Source organism: Anopheles coustani, chromosome 3, assembly GCF_943734705.1.
Source record: "Anopheles coustani chromosome 3, idAnoCousDA_361_x.2, whole genome shotgun sequence".
Classification (NCBI taxonomy): domain Eukaryota; kingdom Metazoa; phylum Arthropoda; class Insecta; order Diptera; family Culicidae; genus Anopheles; species Anopheles coustani.
The window spans coordinates 75,568,986-75,583,712 of record NC_071288.1 but is presented as its reverse complement, the minus strand read 5'-3'; the positions used below and the strand labels follow the sequence as shown (position 1 = coordinate 75,583,712).

Genomic DNA, 14,727 nt, shown 5'->3' with positions numbered 1-14,727 from the left:
GCAGACACCTCCACCGCCGCCACCCCAGCACCAATCCCAGCTGCACATGCATTTAACGCGCCCGCAAACGTCGTCCACTTCCTCCTCCTCCTCCTCGTCGTCGTCGGCGAGCGCCAACCAAAGTTTCCTGCAGCAACAGTCGGGTTCGTCCTCGTCGGCACTGTCCGCCGCACTTCGCTGCAGCCCGCAACCGGTCGGCCAGCATCACTACTCGTCGCTCTCGAGCACCCACTCGGTGCTGGCGAAGTCACTGATGGAGGAGCCGCGCATGACGCCCGAGCAGATGAAGCGCACCGACATCATCCACAACTACATCATGCGGGAGTCGGCCCAGGAGCAGCACCAGAACTATATCAAGCAGCAGCAGCAGCAGCAGCAACAGGGTGGACTGCTCGTCTGTGGCAATGGCAGCGTGTTCCAGCGTGCCTCACCGCACCTGACCGTGTCGGCCGTTTCGCCCTCACCGTCCTCGTCGAGTCCGGCCGGATGTCCCTACGGAGGAGCGAGCGCTTCCACCCGATGGCATCCGGGAAGCAGCAGTAGTGGTGGTAGTGCCGCTGCAAGTGTCATCACCACGACGGGACTGCGTGCCCAACAAACGCCCCCCTCGCCGGGAAGCAGCAGCACTAGTAGTGGCGCAGGAACTCTCACCCCACCGGACACCTCGTCCTCGTCCTCGGTTTCCTCGCCGCCATCCGCAGCGTCGCCCTCTTCCTCCAGCATCCGCTACTTCCAGTCGCCCCACTCGACGATGACCTCACCGGCACCACCGCCGGCATCACCTTCCCCGCGGCTGCTCGAGCTCAAGGTGGACATTGGTAGTACCACCACCACCACCGGTGGCATCCCTGCCATCGCCACCACCACACTCACCTCCCTCGATCCGTGCCAGCAACCGTTGAACCTGTCGAAGAAGTCACCCTCGCCCGCACCGCACGTCGTTTCGGTGGTACAGCGACCCATCTCCGTCGTCGGTCCGGCTCCCTCTCCGACGCCTTCCTCACCGGCAGCGACCGCGGTCGTCGTGGCCACCAGCAGCAGCAGCAGCAGCAATGGCCCCACCATCCACAAGATCCTGCTCGAGGCATAAACACCCGCTTTAAACGGGGCCCCACCACCATCACCACCAATTGCAATTAAGTTTACTTCTAATACTTTATATTCCTCCAGTGCGAACACGAAAGTGCGTCTGTGGGGGGAGGATTTCCTAGGGAGAAAGAAGAGAAAGAAGAAAAAACAAACCACAAGAGGCAGACATATTAGTGCGTACGAAAGGGGTGGGAGTTAGGAAACATAATGGGCAGGAAAGCGGGCATCATCCCACAAACACGAGTGGAGGAGGGTTTATAACAGGTGGAGAAAAAACATAAAACAAACCAACCCACACCCCGCTCGAAATCTAATTGTACAAATTTTTAAATGTATATAAGATGAAAGTTGGAGAAAGGAAGCAAGCAAACCTACGTGTGCAACAAATGCGTGTGCTAGTGCGATACACACGTGCATACACGAACACTACTGATACACACAAACACACACTAGGTGGATAGTACTGGGCGAACTGTACGATAGTATTTTATTGCAAAACAAAACGCAAAAATAACAACCGACGCGAGGGATGTCCAGGAAGATAGGTGGGGACCACTTCCTCCCACGAGTTTGTCCGCAAGCGCCAAGAAGAAGTCGCTCTCGTCCAAGTCGTCCCCGTTTGAAGCGCCCTTCATCCTCATTTCGGAGGGAAGGGCAGCAAACTATACAATGCGAAGCCAAAAAAAACTAAGCAAAGCGCTGCTAAAGTGTGACTGTGTGTTTGTGTGTATGCGTGTGTGTAAAAGAGAGAGAGGAAGAGAGAGTGAGTTAATACAAATTATTCGGCGGATGAATAGAAAGTGAAGGAAGGACTCCTATTTTGCTCCAACAGATCTCGATTTTTTGTTTTTAAAAGAAACTTTCAACCGACCAAGAAGAGGCGTGTAATGGGTGGGGGGAGAGGGGAGGGAAAGGAAGAGTCCCGAACGAAAGTCAAAGTAGTGATGGAAGTGGAGTGCACGCAACCGGGACACACTTTCTTCCTTGGGTGCTTGGGCCGGTTCGCAAATCGGTGCAAACAATCCTAGTGTGATGTGCAAAAGCGGGGGGAGCATGTAACATGTAGCCAGAAATGGAGAAAACTATGGGAGAAGAAGGAAAGTTTAGTAGAGTAAAGTAGTTTCGTAGCAGTAGCGATAGTGCAGAAAGTAAGCAGTGGTTAAGTTATGCTGAGGAGAAAGGAGGTTGCATTAAAAAAGAAGAAAAAAGATATATCTACAACCTAGCTGGTCTACAATTTGTGTGAAATGGAAATGGTAATCGAGAAAAGGAAAACAAATTAGAAACAAGTTAGGATGTAGCGAAAAAAAAGGAGAAAAATCAACAGCCAAACTATAAGTCGAGGGTTATCATGCAAGCAAATAAACAAAACAAAACAACACGAAATCCTAAAAACACACAACTTGAATATGATTTCAAGTTTTTTGTACAGTAGCAATCTAGTAACACAAGAGAATAAATTGCGCATATACTGGAAGGAAGAAACATGAGGAATAACAGTGAAGAGAAGCAAAACTAAGTGAAAAAAGGTTCCATTTACAAAATGCAAGAGACACTCAGAGAGTTTAAAAACAGACACACACATATTAATCCGTAACAATAGATGTATAAAAATACACACAGACAAAAAGAGAGAGAGAGAGAACTACACTCAAGCATTATTAAACACACATCGGATTCACATTCAGATTAAACAGAGAGAAACTATTTAACAAAGTGCAAATGTGTGTGAACCCCTGAAAGGTCACTGTTGTGCACAAAAAGTTTTTATCGATTGACACACCTAATCACATTGAACGGCAGGTGTTTGGACCGTTTGGACTGTAAGCAAAGAGGAATCAGCATTAGGGTACGTGTGTGAAAGATGTTGGATGGGGGTGGAAGGACAAAGTAAAACTTTTCTTATACAATACAGTACACTCCTACCGTTAAACGCTGAAATGTGCAAGAGTGAAGAGAGTAAAACCGTGTGTTTATTCAAAACAGAAAACTATTGAGTGCAACCAACTACAAAGAAAAACTATAAAATGGAAGCGAAAAGCTGCTGATCTAGTTTCGTGTACATAGTTCTTAGCATGGAGATAAATTGATATGGAATGCAGGAAAAGTTTAGCCAGATGAAATACATTACAGAAACAAATTCAAAAAAACAAGAAAAGTCACACCTCTTTGTAACGAGCAAGAATGAAGGGACAAAGAAACGCAGCAAGTGGAAAAGGGCATGAGATTAAACAATAAACAAAACAATGAAAATGAAACTATAATTCCGCCAGATAGAGATAGTTTAACATACGAGCAAGAGAGGTTTACAAAGATGCGCAGAGTAATATTACGTGTTAGGTGCGTGTAGAGTGGAGAAAACTTGAGATTCTTTAAAAAAAATAATGGAAAGCAAAAGGAGACAGTTCAATGAACAACAAAAAAAAAAGAAATCGAAAGCAATGCTTAAACCTGCACATACATACATGCAACAACACAAAACAAAAGATGAAAAGCATACACAAGTAGAGCAGAGCAGATGGGTAAGGGAAGGAGCAATAGAGGGTAGGATAATGAGCTAGGTAAAGGACGACGGATTCAATGATACTCCTGTATTTGTTTCACATTCTCCCGAGTGGTTTTTGTCGAACGGTTTGAAAACAACAAACATTCAAATGCACTTATCAACATACAAACGAACCCAAACCAACCTCAAACTAAACAAAAAAAAACATACACAAACATTTACACTATCGTGAATACACACACACACACACACACAGATAAGCTTGCTTTTTCCACATTTCATGTATTATTCTTATCCAATCGATTGCGTTAGGTTGAAGAGTGAAGACGAAAAAAGGCTAAGGAGGGCGAATGCAACAAAGGCGAACTCTAGTTGTTTAAGCGATATTAGACATCGGAAACAAGTCGATCTATTTTCCCTTGTTTGCTCCAAACTACGCTCCGCTTCGTCACCCATTTCCAATCATGAGAGCGTGGCGTGTAGGAAATCAAAAGCAAACAAAACAACACCGTGTGGAAAAAGGGCGTAGTGAGATAAAAAAAAAAGATAAATTAAAAGTAGGTTTACAATTATTATATTATTCTAATATTATTCTAATTTTTAACGCAATACGGTGTACATAGTTGTGTAAAGTTAGTTTGATCCAATTTTAATTCTAAAACGCGCTCCCAGGGAAGAGAAGGAACGAAAACAACCAATCGAAAATCATAATCCCACTTGTAGTGGACGACAACTCTTCCACTCAGCATTCTATCGAGCGATTCCGAAGGAACGACACCGTCGTTTTCCACTTCGCGCCTAGCTAAAGCTTTCGTTTTTTCCCATCCCTCCCCCTTTACGTTAGTATCCTTCTTTGCTATTTACTACTCGTGTACTCGTGTGTTCTACTATAAAACCACCTTCCCTTTATTACTACGCCACGCTAGCCGTGCTGTTACTATATCTTAAGCGTCGTGTTTTCAATTTAGTTTTTTTTTCCAATTTTGTTCTTTTTCGAAAAAAGAAACACCGTGTTTTTCTTTAAAATTTGTTCTTACCGTTTTCGTTGCCTCTTATATCGTTCGTGTTTTCATGTGAAACATTTATTTTATTTATTAAACTTCTTTAGCGCAAACGTTAACTTTTGATTCCCTTTTACTTTGTGGCCCAGCCTTGTTGGACGCCATTTTGCTTTTAAATGTACGGTTTACTCATCTTTATCCTTCTGTTTTTTTTTAAACATACTGTTCGCTTAGATTTTGTTTAATATAGCAGTCTTGTTTCGCCTGTTGCTTACTTCTAAACACTCAACAACGGATATTAGTGGAAGTTTTCATTTCTGCTTCTTTTAGCGATTCGATTTATCTCCCGCTCTTGATAATTAGTTTCGTTTGGGAAATGGAGGTGGAGAGAAAGAGACGAAAAAGAAATAAAAGAGCGAGGACGATCGGTACTGTGTAAAAAATGAAAAGAATTCACTTTCAAAACCCGCTAGTGTGTAAGAGATTTTAAGTCCGTGTTTTTTTTTTCCTTATAAGTTACTGGTAAGAATGAAGGACTTTGAGGAGAAGTCAGTGACGCAAGTGATGGCAATGTGAGGAAATCTAGCGGATAAGCAAACGAGAAGACGAATGAGAAAACAAACAAAAAATATACACACAAACACACAACACGCAAAACAAAAAAGGGATTATGTGCAGAAGGTAAAAAAACCATTTCTTATTTTTAATTTGTAAGTGAAGACAATTGAGCGGAAGAAGAAAGAGTTTCCTTAATTGATTAAATGTGCGTTTTTTTATTTATACACCATAAGACAATTAAAAAATAAACTGATTTTAATACAACAAAATAAAACAAGAAAAACCATAAAAAATACATTGGACGCATTGATTTGTACGATGGGTTGGAGAGGGTGGGGGAGCAGAATAGTGGGAAACTGAAAGAAAGCACTAAAAGCAATGACAAAGAAAGAAAAGAGCAAATATTGTAACAAATATAACACGTGATGGTTGAGGCACTAACAATGAAAATAACAGAAAATCTAAGAATCAATGCGGTATTTACCGAACGAAACAGAGAAAGCTAACTGATATTTTTGGAGACAAAATGAGGGGGAAAATTATCATAACTATCTGGTGAATATTATAAGCAGGGAGAGGAGCGTACTAGTAGATGCTTGTTTGGCGGAATGAGACTGTTAATTCATAAGGTTCTTTCATTATCAAACCGTAAGCAAATCAAATGCGCAGGAAATTTTGAAAACAAAACTGAAACTTCTAGACAGAGGGATTCCCTTTCGAAGTGGAATGAACTAAAAATGTGCAAAATATATTCATTAAGACGCGTGCGTGTATGTTGAACAGAATAAAATAATAATTAAACCAAACAACTATTGACTACCCAATAAGCCGATAGTATGTAGGAAGATGTAGCTGTGTAACTATTATCAGGTTTGGTGGTCAGACCCAACGAAGGAGAGAGAAAAACAAAAGAAAGAAAAAAAAAGTCAGCATGAAACCATCATGTCAAATAACTTCATGCATGAAAATAAAGTAAAATATTAGAATACAGCAGAGAACAGAGATTCATATTATACTGCGAGACTAGCAAGCAGGAGCAAATGATACATTAACTGCATAAGAAAACCAAGAAAAAGTATTGAAGTCAGTGCAGAAAACGAACGCATGATAATAAAAACAATAAAGTGGAACACGCAGAAAACAAGAGCAGAAATAAACGAGTGGAACAAAAGTAAGTTTAGAAAGGCAGTGTAGTATTTTGACCAGAGGAACAACAAATCTACTGATCATTCAAAACTCAAACCCCATAAACCTGAAAACGAACTGTGAAACTAACAAGATAACGTGGACATCCAAAACGAACACAAACGAAAGCAAAAGAAATACATGAGACATGGTGGAGATATAATTTCAGACAGAAAAAAAACACAAATCAAGGATAAATCGAAATATGAGGCAAAAGTTTGGTTGGCAAGGGAAATAAAGTATTAAATTATTGCTTCATTGTTGCATTTAATATGAAACCAGTGTGTTGTTGTATAGTTTTCTTTCAGTCATTCCGAACTGTTTATTTCTTTCATGTTGGGCCTTTCCATTTTTTGTAGAAAATTATTAACCATTGCTATTGCAGTGCTAATGTTTTGAATTAGTAACCATTTTCCACTTTATTGCTATTGCCTAGAAAGAAATGGGAACATTTAAAAAGATGGCTTAAACCGAGGACAATTATTGAATAGTGGGAAAAGGAAATACAAAATAACACACTCCATGAATACACGGTGATCGCCGTCTACGAATGAATCGGTTCCCTCGGTTTCGCCGCAAACAGGTGCTTCGGAACGGCCGGTGCGGTAACCGTTCGGTCAGCTTCCGGCGTTGAATGATTTGGTACACCGACCAAAGCCTCCTCGGAACCTCCCGCCGCACTTGGAGGCGTCACGGGTGCATGCTCCAGGCTGGGCAGAATGATTCGGTTCGGTTTTCGATCGGCAGTATCGGCAGCGGCTGCGAGAAACGGATTGAACGGACGCCTCTCTTCCGGTTCTCTTAGCGCACCGATGCCACCATTTGCGTCGGCGGCCAGAGATCCGTTTACACTAGGTTGTCCGGCACTGGATGATGATGGAACGGAACCATTCGAGGCGGCAACAGGGGTAAGGCGAGCAATCTCAAGTGAAGAGTGTCCGGAAGGATCGTGTTCCGGTTCCAGGGCCAGCGAGTGGCGGATCGCGGGCGTTGCTTCCCGGTCATTTCCGGTGACACTAGTTTCCGATCGAGACGTCACGGCATCGCCAGTCGGTCGATCCATCGATTCCCGTTCCACCGGGGGACTCCCGATGACGCCATTCCGATAGCCGCCATTGGAAATGGTGGAAATCGGTGCGCCATTCGTGGCCGGATGTCGTGGAGCGTTTGGAAATGATACGTAACTCAGTGGCGTCGACGTGCTGTGGTAGACGTCCCTCTCCCGAAGATACTGATCGTACAGGCCATCCAATGCCCCGGGGACGGTACTCCTGGCCACCGGTATCATGAACCCATTCCCATTGGGAACACCATCCTGGTGGTGATGGTGATGCTGATGATGGTTGTGAAGCTGAGCGACCATGGTTGCCGTCGGTTCGTACGTGTGCTTCGGGTACGTGGCCTCGTCATCTTCACCCAGCGACACACCGACATGGTTCGTGCGGACGTGGTAGGGAAAGCTCTTGTTCGCTCGCGATGGCCACGTCAGCCAGAGGAACGCCAGGTGGCCGACGAACGCGACCGTCCCGAGGGCCCCATGCATGACCGACTCCCGAACCCACGGATCGAGTACGTTCACACCGAGCAGCGTCAGAACGGGTCCACTCATGATCCAGAGCGAGCCGAGTAACGTGAAGGGATAGTAGAAGGGTGCCTTCTCGGTGAACTTACGGATGGTGGCGGCGCAGGAGTACATGAAGAAGCCCCAGCCGACGCAACGCAGACCGGCCAGCCCGAAGCCGGCGGGCGACTCGTACAGATTGAGCACTTCGCCCGGATCAAACGCTTCCGCCTGATAGATGTACAGTGTGATATAAACCACCACGTACAGATTGATGAAGATCGTGATCTTCACCGTGGCGCAAGTCTTTAGCCGAGCCCGGGTAATGGTGTAGCCTACGAAGGGAAAGATAAAAACGAAGTTTTAGAACGAGACAGTTTTTAGTCTGCGAGGAACCTGACAAGTCCGGAAGATTTGAGACTATTCCACATTTCGCTAATGGATCATTCAAAAGTGTCCCTTACCCTTAGCCATCAGGAGCAACAACAGCAGGAAGGTAATCTCGCTGGCGCTCGTGAAAATGCCACCAAAGTTCGGGAATGGTCCAATGCCGGATACCGCGTACTTGGTCCAGGTGACACTAAGTAGCAAGACACCGAACCACTGCAAGAGCACGCTGAGAGTAAACAGTCGATAGGTGCAGTGGTAAAGATGACGTGCCTTAAGCTCAACAGCGCAGATAAATACGGCCAACAGCAGCATGCTGTACGAGATCGATTCCGTCATCAGGATTGGAGGGATATCTAAGGAATAGAGAGAGAGAGAGAGAGAGAGTTCAGTTTGATGATTGTTCCGGGAAGGAAACCTCAGTAAACTGTAGACATTCATTGATGATTAAGCACAAAGTTTCTGATCCAATCAAAGTAAGCTCTTGAAAATTCTTGAAACTCAAGACTCCGGATTTGTTTTGTTTTTCTTGTGAAATGTCTATAAAGTTCAGTCACATGGTACCTACACATTTCGTCAGCGGAAAAATGCTCGTGCCAGAAGTCACCCGGTGGTCCGTTCGTCATTCGGAATCGATACTTCACATCCAGTCCTCGTCCGCTTCCATCGCAGTTCGCAATGGCGATATACCACCAGCGTTCCCGGGAACTGGTGAAACTCCCAAAATTGCTGCAGCTCACGATCAACCGATCCTTGTACCGTGCGGATTCACTGGTTCCAGGAGCCGCTCGACGCTCTCTTATAGTCCCATTCGCTACAGACTCTTCCTGCCAGAGGGCGGACTTTCCCTCACCATCCGGGAACAGTTGCTCCACCAGAGACCGATAGTCGGTAGTGTTCTCGAGAAGATTTACAGCACCATTATCTCCAGCGTAACCTCCGGCAGCCTCACCCTCGCCGGTGGCCATTGTTGACGTGTGGAACAGCTCGTAGGCCACTCCATCTTCTGTCCCGTTGTCCGGTTCGTATCGCTCATCGAAAGCAAACTCCGGCTCGTAGGTGCTCGTCTTGAGAAATTGATCGAAGTACTGTGCATCGTCGTCCGGAGGCCTAATGTCTCCTCCGGAACTGCCCGGTCGGGCGGAGGACGGAGGATGCTTGGTGCTAGGACTACCACCATCCTTAGGTAGTGGATCATTCGGTGATTCCTTGGGTGTGGGTGTACGCAGGAAGCACCCCGAGTAGAGATTGTACGGAGTGCGTGGCGACAGCGTGACGATCTGATTGTCTTCCGGGTGCAACACGGAGAGTTTTTCGGTACAAGTCTACAAAGGAAGGCACATTAGAGGCTATAAACATCAGAACCAACCATCTGGAGTTCAATACTACCTTATCTGTTTTGTAAATCGCTGGCCATTGCGTTCGGTCGTCGTAGTACAAGAGTAGTTTCAACTCCCCCAGCTTCTTTTCATACTCGATCAAATACTCATATCGGCCACGGCCGGAGAGAAAGCAAAATCTGGCCAAAAAAGCCCAGTTCTAGCGAAAGGAAAGTTACTGAAAAACGCTAAACTCATACAGTACGAATGTGATACTTACGTCGGATGTTTTCAAGTGACCTTCGACATACTTCGTTTGACCAGTTGGAACACTTCCACTGCCCAGCAGCAGCAGGATCCCAATCCTGACCAGTGTCATTTATAACTTCACCTACTGTGTGGAACGTCCTTCTTTGTTTAACCTTTTACTATTGCTGTGTTTTTGTACAATAAATCACTTTCTAAACTATCGAATTTTAATATATCTACACACTGTTTTACTTCCTAGACAACTTTTCTTTGCAAGTGCCACGAAAACATTAACAGGATGGTCTAAACGCGGACCCGCGAACGGCAACGGTTGTGATTTGTTTGCGCTTTCGTTCCATTGCTACGGTTGCCAGGGAAAATGTGTTGTTTTATTTGGAAGTGCGTGCGTCCCGGGGAAACATACCGATGAATCGGTGCTTTGTTTGTCACTATTTCGTTATGATTTGAATTTGTTTGCACTGTTTCATATCGAAAGAGTAGACGACAACATGTTTGGAAAAATAACACGCTATCCTACCGACCGGAAAACAATCAATGAACTATCGTTTGGGTATAATCCCAAATGAAGCCCCCCCGTCGCCGCATCGTCGTCATTTTTTCCACATGTGCGCCTGAAAGTATGCAATAGGTGGCACATCAATTCAGTTTGAATATTTGAACAGTTGAATTTCCGTTAGAAGCTGTAATGACTTGAACTAATCGGTTAAACTGAGCAAGATGGAGATCATAAACCAATGAGTTGGACTGAAGAAATGACTTTGAAACGGCGGCGCGCCCGCAGCGAGCGCAGCGAGCGGACTGCGCTAGGTCTACCGAAAAAGGGAGTTTGTTATAAATTTGTGTAATAAGGGGGGCCCGTGGGCCCCCCTCATACCGCACCCCTAGGTTGATGGCGTAGCCGAATTTTCATACACTCATGCAAGTTATGTATGAGGGAGTTTATGTAGTACATCCTTTCCAGTATAATCATCATCTTTAATTTAACGAGAATTCAATTCGAACGGTTCACACAACGGCATTTGTTTCACCAATTGCATACTTTTAAGGTGCATCCGCTCACAAATGGTGTAGCCACAACAGCGATTTCGGCAGGGGGGGCTTCATTTGGGATTTTACCATCGTTTGTATTAGATTCGATGTAGTTTTCACACTATCTTTAAGTATGTATATCACATTTTTCTGGTATGATTTTATGAATAGATAAATGATGATGATGATGAGTCCCACCTCTTACCCCAACACAGGTTTGAGAATGGCGGAGTTATCAAAAGATATTTGTTTAAACTTTAAAGCAAATCACGAAGTGGTGGGATCAAAGTGACCCTTCACGAAAAAGACCAGTCAGCTCTCTTTTCCTTGCGTACAGCGGTTAGCACAACTTCCATAAGACAGGAATCGTGGAACCGCTCTCCGGAGTGCACGGCCAAAAAATGCTCTCTCCTATTCGTGTAGCCGGTATCTCCCTTATCCAACATATGGAGGGGAGTTACCACTTTCCAGGATTGGCAAATTAAGCAAACCTTATCCGTGTAACAATTGGTCACGTCGAAAAAATCATCAATGGATGAATTCGAGGCGCCTGCCACGTGATTGCACAAGAGCGACTGATGCAGTTCCTACAGAAAGATCAACTTCAAATTTCCACTTTTACGCGCGCGTGTCTCAAAGATATGTTGTTCCATTTTTTTTTATTTACATTTAAATTTGCAAAACAAAAATCTCATCATCATCATCTGTGAGATCGTGATGACAAGTGCGATGCTTACAAACATTAATATTAAATTTTTTCACAATAGACAACTACGAGACATTGCACATTCTACTGGGTGCTACTTAACAACCTGCTTAATGTACAAGGCACACAAGCGCTTGAACTCGCGAACGTTTGCAGCCTCGGCAATCTCTCTAGGCATGCTGTTATACTATTGTATACCTTTACAAAACAAAGAATTTCTGGCAAATACTGTTGAAAAGTTCGACGTTCTAGGATCATGAGCCCTTCGAGTGTTGTACCGGTGAACGTCAGAACCCCTAACTACTCTTTCTCCAAGGTACCCCGGTAACAAGCCCCTCAGGAGTTTGAATATTAGTATCATAGTCTGATACACTATCCGCTGCTCTACCGACATCCATTGCAGGACATCCAGCATAACAGCAGACGGCGTGTACCGACTACAACACAACACTAACCTCATTACCCTATTTTGCACTTTTTGCAACCTTTTGAGCTGTGTCCGATTGCCGAGGAACAATATTGATGGACAAAAATCAAAATGTGGTGAGATAATGGATTTGTAGAGGTGAACTTTCCCAAAAAAATTTAGGTTGTTCCCCAGTCTACTTATCACCCCACACTTCTTTGCCACCTTAGCGATGACCCCATCAATATGTGCACTGAATGTAAGTCCGTCGTCAAGAATGACTCCCAAATATTTCACCTGGGAGACTCGGTCAATTGGTTCCGTGTTGATGGCAATGGAAAGCTGGCCGATCCACTCCCTCCTCGACATCACCATGTAGTGTGTTTTACTAATGTTTAATGCGAGTTTCTTGTATTTCAACCAGCCATCCAAGTCTGCATTTAAAAGGGACTCTGCCTGTTTCACGTCCTTTCGCGATATAAATATTACTGTGTCATCAGCAAAAAGATTTATCTCGCAGGAACGTAAGACCTGCTTCATGTCATTTATATACATGATAAACAAAATTGGTCCAAGAACACTTCCTTGTGGAACCCCAAGGGTGTTTTCAATGGGATCTGAAACAGATTTTTTGAAAATTGTCCTCTGGGTTCTACCTGTCAGATAATAGCTGAACCAACTGAGTTCCTTCCCCTCAATACCGAATCGTCGAAGTGTTGTGAGCAACAAGGGTCTCGATATTGTTTCAAATGCCCGCTTTAGATCCAAGAAAACTGCAAGCACCGGCTGTCCACTGTCCATCAACCCCTTCCACTTCGCAAGCACCAGGTTCAGTGCAGTTTCACAGGAATGTCCTTCCCGATATCCCGACTGCTCCCGGGCCAGCAGGCCGGTCTGGTCCAGGTATTGCACCAATTGGTCTTTGATAACAACCTCCAGGACCTTTTCGACAGTGTGAAGCATGTTGATGGGGCGGAACTCTTCCGCTTTGATAGCTCCAGTCAGCTTTGGAATAGGTACAACCAATGACTCCTTCCATGTCTCCGGAAAAACACCCCTCTCCATCGATTGGTTAATCAAATCCAGGAGCGTCTCCCCCGCTACATGAAAGCAATCCTGCAAAGTTTTTGCATTTACATTCCCTATTCCTGCCGTTTTGGTCAGGTCAAAACATATCTGCCTATGCTTGCTCATGTCTATTGGTTGAAAAGAAAATCTATGCCTGGGAGTATCAACTTGTCTCAGCTCGACTGGTTCGTCTACCGTCGGAATGTTGCTGTTAACAAGTGTGACGCTATTGACAAAAAAGTTGTTGAACCCTGCTGCGATCACCGCCTCATCGGACTCGAAATTATCGAATTTCACACATGAAGCTGTATTCTCGTCGGGTTTCAACATGCTTTTAAGAAGTTTCCAAAGTTCCCTACTATTACCCTGATGCTTGCTAATTTCCCTATTGAAGTATTCCTCACGAGTAGTTTTTAAAGACCTACTGTACTCGTTTCTTAGCTTAGTGTACTCACACCAATGTGAAGCCAGATTAGTCCGAACAAATTTTTTGTACACTTTGTCTCTTTTCCGCTTTAGACGTTCCAGAGCCAACGTATACCATCTGCCAGAGTATCTAGTCTCCACGGTCCTTTCATAAACTAAACTATTCATAGCACTCTCTAGTGTATCCTTCAATAGATCTGCTTCATGGAAATTTGTAGTTTCCCTCTGTAGACCCAAAGTGACTGCCTGACAAAGACCCTCTTTAGAGTACCTATTCCAGCATTTAACTTGTTTTTGAACTGTCCTGAAACGTTCATCATTCAAGTTTAAAAGCAAAGTTTCATGATCAGATATTTTTGCACAAGCATCTGTTACCACGCTAATTGAGTCTGTGTTGCAGTACACATGGTCAATCAATGTCCTGCTATTCTTCGTAATACGGGTAGCTGCACTAACCTTCTGCTTCAGGCACACCGAGTCCATAAGTTTCTTCAATTTTTCGGACCTCACATCATTGAACCAATCAATGTTGAAGTCCCCAACCAAGACATTACGCTTGCCAAAATCTAGAAATCTGTCTAACCAGTCCTCCAGAATTTCGACAAATCGTGAGTCACTTGAACTAGGTGAGTGATACAGAACGCCATAGTTTGCAGCCGCCATGCCTCGAGTCACAGTAAACCCCAAAAACCAGTTGCCTTCCAGCGACTCGTTTTGAATCACCTTCAAGGCAACCGAGTTCCCAGCATAAACTGCAACCCCCCCTGTGTGTCGTGAGTGGGACAAACAGGACACGGCCCTGTACCCCGGTATACGGATGGCGCCGAAGGGCCGTGAATGGTGTGCCGGAAGTTGTTCATCTGCTTGCCAGCCACTTCCCAGCGTGGCGGAGGCGGTGGTGGAGCCTGTGTGCGCATCGCCGAGCCCTGTGCGTGTTTGACAAGGTTTTCCTTATTTCCGCTTCCACCACCACCACCACCACCACCGACGTTGCGATGCTGCTTGCCGTTGCTCTTGCAGTCCAGATTGCGACTCACGTCGTCGGAGTCGGAGTCGGACTCGATGTTGAGATGAGGGCTTTGGCTTCGGAACCGTCGCCGCATAATGGTCGGCGACTTGGAAACCAGTCGGGGCGGGAGCGGTGGCGGTGACGCACAGTTGGCACTTTGCTTGAGGTCGGTAGTGGCGGATTCCGGCGCCGAGGGATCGCGTCCGG

The 14,727-nt window shown here is 45.1% G+C and overlaps 2 protein-coding genes across 2 annotated transcripts in view; one reads left to right on the top strand and one right to left on the bottom strand.

Moving 5' to 3' along the window:
- Nucleotides 1-6,108, top strand: part of LOC131259082 (ecdysone-induced protein 75B, isoforms C/D) — a 121,588-nt gene extending 115,480 nt beyond the window's left edge. Inside the window, exon 7 of the mRNA XM_058260501.1 lies at nucleotides 2-6,108. Within this exon, the coding sequence (XP_058116484.1) occupies nucleotides 2-1,090 (1,089 nt within the window). The 3' untranslated portion in view covers nucleotides 1,091-6,108. The remainder of the gene's footprint in view (nucleotide 1) is intronic.
- Nucleotides 6,109-6,738: 630 nt separating this feature from the next.
- Nucleotides 6,739-9,985, bottom strand: LOC131259085 (uncharacterized). Its single transcript, XM_058260503.1, has 5 exons — nucleotides 9,887-9,985; nucleotides 9,677-9,826; nucleotides 8,856-9,612; nucleotides 8,365-8,643; nucleotides 6,739-8,235 (listed from the first exon to the last, which is right to left on the bottom strand). The coding sequence occupies exons 1-5, from the start codon at nucleotides 9,983-9,985 to the stop codon at nucleotides 6,884-6,886; spliced, it is 2,637 nt and encodes an 878-aa protein (XP_058116486.1). The 3' UTR covers nucleotides 6,739-6,883.
- Between the last annotated feature and the right edge of the window lie 4,742 nt (nucleotides 9,986-14,727).

Excerpts from the sequence above, each read along its gene's own strand:
- LOC131259085 (XM_058260503.1), bottom strand. The coding sequence starts at position 9,985 with ATGACACTGGTCAGGATTGGGATCCTGCTGCTGCTGGGCAGTGGAAGT. Across the intron at positions 9,827-9,886 it reads GTCACTTGAAAACATCCGAC|AACTGGGCTTTTTTGGCCAG; the intron begins GTAAGTATCACA and ends TCCTTTCGCTAG. Across the intron at positions 9,613-9,676 it reads CGATTTACAAAACAGATAAG|ACTTGTACCGAAAAACTCTC; the intron begins GTAGTATTGAAC and ends CTTCCTTTGTAG.